General features: G+C 41.6%; 1 protein-coding gene across 1 annotated transcript; it reads right to left on the bottom strand.

The window, feature by feature from the left end:
- Positions 1–8,455: 8,455 nt before the first annotated feature.
- LOC107136752 (60S ribosomal protein L24-like) lies at positions 8,456–9,012 on the bottom strand. The gene has a single exon (XM_048812037.1). It carries the CDS (start codon positions 8,968–8,970, stop codon positions 8,497–8,499), a length of 474 nt encoding a protein of 157 aa, XP_048667994.1. The 5' UTR covers positions 8,971–9,012; the 3' UTR covers positions 8,456–8,496.
- Positions 9,013–10,945: the final 1,933 nt, after the last annotated feature.

Below are 10,945 nucleotides of genomic sequence, written 5' to 3'. Positions count from 1 at the left end.
GCTCAGGGCTGCGCTCGCCCGCCGCCTAGTGCGGGACCCGGGTCCTCGCCGTCCTTCCCGGACGCCGGGCCGCCCCCGCGGGGACACTGGTGTCCAAGCGCCGCCCCCGGCGAGGGAGCTGCCACCTGAGGTTCCCAGGGCCACCGACAAAGCGGGAGCGGAGCGGGTGCCAAGTGGACTCGGGCTCCGGCTGCTCCGGGAAAGACTGGAGAATGCGTGGGAATGAAGGAAGGAGCCAGATGCCGATTTCGGTGCATTTAAATTCCGCCTAAAAAAGCCTTCCGCGTTCGACCACACTCTAAACACACGGGGATTACCTGCGGGGCTGGGTTCTGGTCCTGGGCGATACCAGGATGAATAAAGGGGGTTGCTGACCTGCCTGGTAGGGCCCAATTCTGTGCTTTGGAGGATCTTTTTGCTTTAAAATGTACTTGATCTGAGGAGACAGTTTCCTTCAAAAAGATGAAGATGACCTCATTGACTTATTACAAAATTTAAAGTCAGAGGGAAAAGTTATCTAAAAGTTTCAAACAGAAGATAATTTAAAAAAAACTTTAGATAAGGTAGCAATTACCTTTAGATAACATATAACCGTTCCCTGTAGAAAAGATTTGCAATGGGCTGTCTTTAAAATGCAGACTACTCATATACCTGTAAATGATATAATATCTTGAAAAGCCACTCATGTACATACCAGAATGGTAACTACACTAACTGGAAATTTTCATCTGGAGAATTCAGTTGCCAACTGTTCTTCAAATCATTCTTTCATATTTACTTTAAACCTACTGAGATTTTTAAAATAATATATATGTATTTATTGTAAAAAATAAATATGGAAAAATACAAAAAAGGAAATAAAAATCATTCGCAATTCTACTTTCACTTATAGCCACCTTTGAAGATTTGGTGACTGTCCATCCACTCACTTTCCTAATTTGTACATAGTTAATATAAATGTATGGTTTGGATCTGCAATGTCCCCCTAAAAGTTCATGTGTTAGGCAATGCAGTAGTATTCAGAGGGGGAAGATTAGATTATGGGGCTCTGACCTCATCAATGGATTAATCCACTTGATGGATTTATAATTTCAATGGATTTACTAGGAGGTGGTAAAAACCATAGGTAGGTGGGGCAAGACTGCAGTAAGTAGATCACTGGAGGTGTGGCCTTGGGGACTGTATCTGTCCTGGCCCTCCCCTTCCCCCTTCCTGTCTGTGAGTCTGTCTGCCTGTCCTTCTCTCTCCTCCCCAGCTCCATCCCCTCCCTCTGCTCCCCCAGCTGCCATAAGGTGAGCAACTTTCCTCTGCCAGGCCCGTTTGCCAACATATTTCTTCCTCGGAGCTGACCAGACACAGTCTGAATCCTCTGTAAACATGAACCAAAATAAATCTTTCCTCCTCTGAGTTGTTCTCCTCGGGTATTTGGTCACAGCAATGAAAAGCTAACACAGCTAACAAAAGTCTAAATATACACAGTTTTTTTCTCTTGAATATTTGCCAAAGTTTAAATCATAAATATTTTATTATGCATTAGATATTTCAGTGGACTCTTTAGTGGCCTGGGGTCCAGAGAGGGGGAAGGGGAAAGGAAGGTTAGCTGGGTGTTTTCCTAACACGTGTGACTTCCTGCTCTAGCCTTATCCTAGGTCAGAATCAGAATGGTCAAGGGAGCTGTATGGGATGAATAATGGAGAAACTGGAAAATGGTAGTTTTAAATATGAGGCACCACTGATACACTGACATTGTACAGACTGCAGACTAATTATAAACAGTAGTAGATTAATTTACACTGTAATTAGATGGGACTCCCTGTTCTTTGTGGGATCTCCAAATGCCATTGTGATCTGTAGGATGTTTTCCTTTGGCATCTTTTTCTCCAACACTGACTACCAAGTAGGTGAAGAGGGTGAATGATGGAGGTCTCATCTGGTAGTCACAGACTTTGGGCTGATTCTTCTGTTTTCAGTAAGCTTCTTTACTCACCGCCCCCCCAGCCTGATGGAAAGTGTTTATGTCCTTTGGTTCAGAATGAAAATGATACAAAATGGAAAGTATGATGTTCATCAACGATGATATAGTAAATATAACATACTTTGAAGGCACAAATAACCATTATTAGTGTTGTACTTAAATAGGTTAAGTTTCATTCAGACAATGAACTAATGTATATTTTTTAAAGTATTTATTTATTTTTTTAGTTGTATGTGGACACAACACCTTTGTTTTATTTTTACGTGGTGCTGAGGATCAAATCCAGTGTGCCTCACACATGCCAGATGAGTGCTCTACCTCTGAGCCACAACCCCAGCCCATAATGTATATTTAATAATATGAAACTTAAATGGAATGCTGAATGGCATAATAAACTATCTTAATTTAAACTTTGGCAAAATTCAAGGCAGGTAGGAGACAGAGGTAGGTAGGTATGGAGACTGTAGAGAGATTAAACTACTGTCATTAGAGGAAGAGGAATTTACCAGAATAATGAATGTAAAGAGCCTGCCAGTAGGCAGAATTTCTGAGTCAGTCCCCTAAAGTGTTTCCCCTGAACCCCTGGAACATGAGAATATGATAAGGTATCATACCCAGGATTATGTTAAGTTACATAGCACAGTTAATGATAAGATAGGAAGACTATCTCGGCATGAAAGATCTAATCACAGGAACCTTGAAAACCAGAGACCTGTCCCCGGCTGGTAACAAAAGAGGAAGGTGAAGAGATGCTTATAAGTTGACCCCTAAAGGGCATTGCTGGTTTAGAGTTGGAGGTGCCACGTAAAAGGGCATGTGGGTAGCCTCTAGAGGCAGAGTGGCCACGGGGTGAGTGTCCCCAAGGAAGCAGGACATCTGTTCTGCAACCACAAGGAGCTAAATTCTGCCAACAACCTGAATGAGTGTAGAAGAGAATTCTTCCTCCCCCTTCCAGCTAGGAGCTGAGTCTCAGTGAGACCTTGATTTTGCCCTGCAAGACCTTAAGTGGAGAACCGTGTTGAGACTCGCTAGACTTCTGAGCTAGTAAATGGGCATTTAAGTCTGCTAACTCTGACTTTTTAAAAATGTAACAATAGAAATCTAATACAGGATGTTTTCAGGGTTGGCGATGGCAGTGTCTGTGGGACAGTCCTCATCCTTTGGCCTTATGGCTGGGAATGCCTCTAGCAGCCTTGGCAGCTAGGATGCAGTATGGTTCCCAAGACACCACATTCTCCAACTTTAGTCCTTTTACACTGTCTTGTTTCTCTTCTTGCTCCCAAAATCTAAAGGTTGATGTTGTCCCCAAAACACACAATAACTGCCTTGGAGCATCTGAAAGTCCATCATGGAGAACAGAGATTGTCTTAACTGATACAGTTTTTGAGGTTAGAATTAGAACAAGTAGACTTTATATAAAGACAGAATTATACTTTTAAGTTGCAAGTCAGGCTCCTTGGGAAGTTGACTCTGAGATAGAGTTTATTGGGAAGTGCTCTTGACCAACAACTGTTGGTGATTGTTAAACTGTAATGCAGTCTCAGCGAAGGCCTCCTCAGTCAATCCCATGAGCTTGAGAAGGGATGGTCCTGAGAGTTGTCCTGAATCCAGGAAAGAGGGACAGGTCTTTGCATCCAGAAAAGAGGCATAACCTTTTGGCAAGGTGATTCTCTTCCATGAGGGTGGTTACTGGAGAGGCTTGGCTGAGTTCCAGCTATGAACATTCTCAGCAGGGTAAAGAATGACTGCCTCCTTAATCAAGGAGTGGGACAGTGGGACCCCAGGGGTGATTTGCAGTATCTAATACAATGTAAAAGAAAACTCACTAGTGGGTCAGGGCTTTCCGTTGCTGGAGGGAGTTTGTCAGTGCTATAGAGGTGCTACAGAGGTTGTAGCACCTCCCAGAAAGTACATTGCACAGTAGAGTGCAGTATTCAACAAGAATGTGGTGTGTGAGTGCTTAGACACTTGCAAAACACTGCTGCTTCCCAAGCATTCTGGTTGCTTCAGTTGTCCATGCCAGTCACTACCTCACCCTTGCAGCTCTACTGTAGTGACAATCTGTGTCCTTTGCCTTATAAAGAATATGCAACCTGGGTCAAAGCATGGAGTGGAGGGGTGGGATGCAGCTCAATGGCAGAGCTCCTGCCTAGCATGTACAAGGCCCTGCGTTCAACCTCAGCACTGGAAGACAAAAGTATGGAGGTGAGTCTTCATAACTGACATCCCTTGAAGTGCTGGACACAGGACAATATATCCATAGGATGTCTAGATTTTAAAATTTTTGAATCATAGAAATGTCTTGATCTAGTCTTTACTATTTTACCTAAAGAGATGAACTTTCTTCCGTTTTTATCTTTAGCATCAGCAGAGCAGGCTTCTTTATTTGTTTTACATCATTTAGGAGCAGCCTTAGAGCCTAAAATTGGATGGAAGCTATTATGAATTATCAGGAGAGAGTTTTGTTGGGTGGAGTCCTGAAGAATTTGAGGATCCATCGCTGCACTAACAAGAAGTAAATCTCAAAAGACTTTGACCACAACAGATTCCTGCCGCAGTCCGGCTGCAGCAAAATAACCGGGGGGTGACGAACAACTTGTGTAGATTGATACAGCAGGAGTAGGAGCCCTTTATTGTAGGACAGGAGGGGTATATATATACATTCCACACAGCTTATCTAATTAACATAAACTAGATACAGAGTCAACCAATAAGGAATCTCCACACTTAATGGCTTGCTGGCGTTACTTCACAAACCACTCCCTCTGGCAAAATGCCAGGCGCCATCCAGACTTGTTTACAGACCTTAACAGATTCCAGGGTGGTGGGTCTCCTAGCAGGGGCAGGATGGCATAGGTGGTAGTGAGGGGAAGGCTGAGATTAGGAATAAGGAAAACAGCTCTGGCACACACCAGCCAGTATAGCAAAGACTATAAGGAGTGTACTTCTGTTTTCCACCTCGGGAACTCTAAGTGTGTTCATGATTGGGTTCTGGCAAGGCTGTTCTTGCTGCTGAAATTCTATATCTATATTTTCTTCCAAACATTGATGGGCATAATGGTGAAGTTATAATAACTTGACATTTCTGATTTTTTCTTAATGTATGCCATTTATTCAACAAATATTTAATGAATATTCTTAAATGCAGATAACTGCATTATCCTTCAGAAATGCTTTAAGGGTCTTTTGTCACATGGTACCTGTTGCATCTTGCTAACCAGAGGAAGCCTCTGGATCAATCCCTGGCCTCCCACAGGGATAGGGAACTCTAATCACTTTCTAAGGAGTTGCCCCTTAGCTCTGATGCACCAATTTCTGTCCTGTGTTAGGCTATTCCCACTGCTGTCCCCTGGAACTTAAGAGGAGCATTTGTACCTTCACCTTCTAAGGTGCTATTTTTTTTTTTTAAAGAGAGAGTGAGAGAGAGAGATAGAGGTAGAGAGAGAGAGAGTTTTTTAATATTTATTTTTTAGTATTTGGCGGACACAACATCTTTGTCTGTATGTGGTGCTGAGGATTGAACCCGGGCCGCACGCATGCCAGGCGAGCGCGCTACTGCTTGAGCCACATCCCCAGCCCTCTAAGGTGCTATTGACACATCTTTGCCATTTCCTAGACCAGTGAATCCATATTCAGGTATTTCATCCTAAGCCTTCGATATGTCTGTGGAGTGATAGAGAGACAGACCGACAGATAGGCAGATAGGCAAAGTTTTACCTGACTGGGTTTGAATCATTTCTGTGTATAAATCCTTAGAAAACAGGTGGGTGTTATGGCTTGGATCTTAAATGTACCCCCAAAGCTCATGTGTTGAAAACTTGGTTCTCAACTGATGTCACTATTTAGAGGTAGTTGAAACTTTAGGAGGTGGGGCCTAATTGCAGGAAGTGGACCGTCTTGGGGGAGTCTGCCCTTGAAGGGGATGTTGGGACCCTGATCCATCCCTCTCCCTCCCCCTCCCCCTACTTCCTGGCTGCCATGAGGTGAGCAACTTCCTCTCCACCATGGTGCTCCCCACCATGATATTCTGCCTTATCAAGGGCCTAAAGAAACAGGGCCAAACCACCATGGACTACAACCTCTGAAACTGTAGGCCAAAATCAGTCTTTTCTCTGTTTAAGTTGTTTATCCAAGGTACTTTGTCACAGTCATGGAAAGCTGACTAGCACAGTGGCAGTGGGAAAGCTCCTTTTCATCCTGTTATTTTTGAGACCAGTCTTGTTCCCCCTTCTTTGGGAGCTGGGGATCAGTTAAGTGGCCTAGAGGACAGCTGTTGATGCCTCTTACTTCTTGAGTTAAAAGGTACAAGTCAGTCTTAGAACCCGAGGATGCATCTGTTTGTTTTATTTTTTTGGTAATATGCGATTTTATTTGTCAATTAGTCCTTTTAAAATCTAGCAATATTGAACTTTTAAAATATAAGCATGTATCAATTTTAAAATAATAAAATGATTTTGGGGGGAGTTATAATGTATTCATACATACACATATAAAACGGTATAATTTGTTTGATTTAATTATTTATATAACCTTGACCTGCAAATTATAAGGACCAGCTTTTAAAAAATGCTTTTTCCAATAAAATGTAATGTCTATTTGCAAAAAATAAAAAACAGTATAATTTTATCAATTTCATTCTCTAGTATCTCCTCTCCCCCCTCCCCCATCCCCTTCTTCTATTCAACTGGTCTCCTTTCTATTTTTTTTTTATTTGTTCTAATTAGTCATGCATCACAGTAGACTGCATTTTGACACATGGTACAAAACAGAGCCACCCCCCTCCCCCCCCTTTTGGACACCTCTTGTGGTCTGTGTGTCTGTGTGAGCTGCACACAGCAACGCTGTTTCACACAGACTGTACCCTTCAGTCTGCGGCTGTGGGCATCACAAGGTGAAAGTGAGATGACCATAAGAACACATGAGAACCGTGTGGGAGGTGGGCATAGACCAAGAAGTGCTACGAAGATGCTGTACCTTTGTGAGTGTTCTTTTATTCTGTTAAGGGCCAAATATAATTAATAACACAATGAAGTGGTAAAAATAAGGGCAGTGGGTGATATGCTTATGTAAGGGAGAATTAAGCAAACGACGAGAAACCTAAGAGGAAACGAGGAAGCGGCTGCACAGAAAGTCAGTGTTAGTGACCCAAATGGAATTTGGAACATTTGAGCAATGCTTCCTAAGGGGACAGGCCACATGGTTTCAGCTTATCACATCTGGATCATATGTTTACTTTTGGGGGGACATATATGAATGAGGACCTACAGAAACAATAGACATAATTTAACCTTCAAGAAACCTTTCATGAAACTTCCCATCAATGTTGCAATGGGAAAAGGAGATGGGGGAGGTAGACAATTAAAAAGGAGAAAAGAGTAATCTTAGGGCTAGGGTTGTGGCTCAGCGGTGGACTACTCGCCTAGCACGAGCAAGGCCCTGATTACTCAGCACCACATAAAAATAAATAAATAAAATAAAGGTATTGTGTCCAACTACAACTAAAAAATAATTTTTTTTAAAGAATGATCTTAGAGACCTAAAACATAAAGTCTCTGGGAAAAGAACTGTGATCAGTGGAGCCTTCCCAAAGCAAACCTTTAGCTGATCATGTATGAATGACAGAATTCGGGCATAGGGAGATGCACTTGAAGATAGTGCTTGCCACTGAGCTACTTTAGAAATCCAGATGACTGTAGAGTAAACCAGTAACTATATGAATAGAAAAGGCATATTAATTTCAGTGATGGAAAATACATAAAAAATTAATGCAGGGCTGGGGATGTGGCTCAAGCGGTAGTGCGCTCGCCTGGCATGCGTGCAGCCTGGGTTCGACCGTCAGCACCACATACAAAAACAAAGATGTTGTGTCCACCGAAAACTAAAAAAATAAATATTAAAAAATTCTCTCTCTCTCTTAAAAAAATTAATGCACATTAGATTTCTCTATAATTTATCAGTTATGAACCAAGCAAAGGATCAGGAGTCAATTAAGATATTATCTCAATGTGTATAGTCTAGAAGTTTAGGATCTTAAACAAATGTTGATTTTGGAAACAAGATAAAGGTTATTATCTATACTAGGTCAAAATCATAGTGCTTTTATAGCAGAATTCCATGTATATTTTTGGATAATATTCCATAATAAAATTATAAGGAAATCAGTGCATGTTTCCAAAAAAGCAATTTTTTTTTTTTTTTTTTTAGCATTCAACCATACATCTTTATTGCCTTATTTTAACATTTCTCCAATTAAAAGGGTTACATCAGAAGGCATTATTCCTGAGAAATGAACTTTCATCATTTTGGCACAGGAAATCAAACCCAGAGCACATGTATGCTAACCAAATAGTCTACAATTTTGATCAATACCCCCAGCCCCAATAAATGAACTTGAAATTGTCTTAAATTCTCAACTTTACTGTACACCTATTACCATGTGGACCCAACACGCCTGTTTAGGAGCAAAAATTCAACACCATCTAAGTTATAGACATCTTTATTTTAAAATCTCATCTGCCAATTTAGCGTTTTCCACCAACTCGGGGAGCAGAAACCTTCACAGGTTTCACAATCTTTTGCTTAGGTGCTGCCTTTGTGGGAGCCTTAGCAGCAGCCATTGCCGTCTTTTTAGATGCCTGCTTAGCCTTTTTTGCTTCCTTGGCAGCCCTAATAGCTTGCTCTCGTTGAGCCTTTCTAACTTCTGGTTTCTGATTCCTCTTGGCCATGATATCAGCAAGGGATGCACCAGTGATGGCCCTCTGAAATTTGACTGCACGCTGGGTTCTCTTCTTTTGAATTTCTTCCGACTGGCCCTTTTTGTGCTTTCTTCTGTAGAGGACAGTCCAGTTTATCTGCCGAGGATTCCTCTTGGATAGGAAAGCCGACTCGCATTTTGCATTAAGAAATTGGAAAACCTTTCCGTCGGTCCTGGCGCAGCGCCTCCCGTGTCCGGGGTATATCTTGTACCCGCTAAAACTACACAGCTCGACCTTCATGGCGACGGCTGCTGGGATAAAGGGACGACAGCGAAGAGCCAAAAAAGCAATTTAAATGACCCTGAAGTTGATGGACTGAAAGTTTATAAGGGACAGGAGTACAGTTTGGAAGGATGGTCAGGAAACATGATTTACTGATGTTTTCTTAACTTTCTATTTTGAAGAATATACTGCGAACCTACAGAGAAGTTGGAAGAATAGTACAATGAAAGCCACATATCTTTCACCTAGAATTCATTGATAAGCATTTCCCCACATTCATACCCTATGTTTTTCCAAATTAGTTGAAAGTAGCAGATATCATATTACTATATTCCTAGTACTTTAGCATTGTGTTTCCAAGACTAAAGACAGCTTCTTAATTAACCACAGTACCATTATCCCAATATCCTTGGTATGCTGGTGTTATCTAATAAATGCCCCGTATTTCCTAATTCCCAAATTTTTCAAAAATATTTTAATAGTCAAAAACAATCAGGAGCCAGTCAAGAACTATTTGTGCATGTTGTTGATCTTGAACATTCCACCAGCCCTGGTTCTGGTCTCGGCAGGCATTGTCGTGATTGAAGAGCGGAGGCTGGATGTTTTGTAGAATGGGCCATGATTTGGAATTATCTTAGTTTCCTTAGGACTGGTTTTGCGTGAAGCAATCTGAGGTGAGCTCTGCCTAGGGGGATGTTGCTTTCTATGAGTGTCACCTGGAGGCACAATGTCAACTGGCCTCATCAGGGGCTTGCTGAGTCGACTCCCTTGTTTAAGCTGTCCAATTTTTCCACTGTAAAACTTTTCCCATTTGTAATCCATACACAATCTTTGCAGTGATACTTTGAATCTGTGTTCTTGGGCAACTTTTGGCTTAGCATTTTGGCATCTATTTGTGATCCATACCTCTTTTCTCTTCCGCGGCTTCTACACCTATTAACTGCTCTGCTTTAAAGGAAAACTCCCTCCACCCTTTTGAAGGATCACTCTGGCCTCATGGATTCTTTTTACATTTGATGTGTTATAATTTCCAATTATTCCTTTTGATGCTTTACTTGTTCTGACTCCTGTGTTCCTTTGAATGTCCCCCCCCCCTTTTTTTTTTTTTTTTTTTTTTAGGATTTCCTACACAAAATGATATTCCAAACTGACCTGGAACTTTCCCTGCCTCAAATTTATGATCAGTTATTTATCAAATGAGTCTATTTTTTAATTAATTAATTCATGTTAAAACAGAGAAAGGTGTTTAGATCCCAAGATCTGGGTGTTGGGGAACGATTCTGGATGGATCTCTCATGTACTTCTTGTCCTACTGATTAGCCCCCAAAGTCTCCTCAAGCCCTTTGTAGTTCACTGCTCCTTCCTCTGTCTCCCATCTCCAGGCAAGCACTGACTTTTTCCTGTCGCTACAGAATCTTATTCTACTAGATTTTCCACTTACCTCAAGGTTTCTCCACCCTGGTCGGCGGAGGCATGAACTGCTCCCAGTGCTGAATACACTCTGAGGATTGTTCTGCTTGCTTCTTTCCAGTGGTCCTTTCTCTGGCCTTGAGAAGTTACCTCACATGCCTTGGTTAGGGTACTTAGCTGAAAACTCAAGAGGAATCCTCTTCAGGTCTCTGGAATTCCCCAACCGCACAGACCCTCCTCTCCTTGCACCTTCTCATCACACCATGAGGCCCTGGGGAGTAGGACTTCAACCCCTGGCTGGAGGTGGAGCGCAATTCAGCCATTATCAGGGGAATGTCAAAATGGTTCCAAAATTTTGTTGAGGGATTTTTTTTTAGTATTAATGGAGACAATAATTTTTATTATTAGTTATACCAGCATAATGAATTACAATAATGGTTTTCCTAATACAGAGTTGTTGTTACATTACTAGAACAAATCTCATTTGATCATAATGTATTATTTTTTAATGTAGCTCTGGATTTTGTTTGCTGATATTTTGTTCAAACTTTTTTTGTTTGCAATAAAATTCACAAAGAAGATT

The sequence above is a fragment of the Marmota marmota genome, unplaced genomic scaffold, assembly GCF_001458135.2.
Source record: "Marmota marmota marmota unplaced genomic scaffold, marMar, whole genome shotgun sequence".
Classification (NCBI taxonomy): domain Eukaryota; kingdom Metazoa; phylum Chordata; class Mammalia; order Rodentia; family Sciuridae; genus Marmota; species Marmota marmota.
This window is presented reverse-complemented; position numbering and strand designations above follow the sequence as displayed.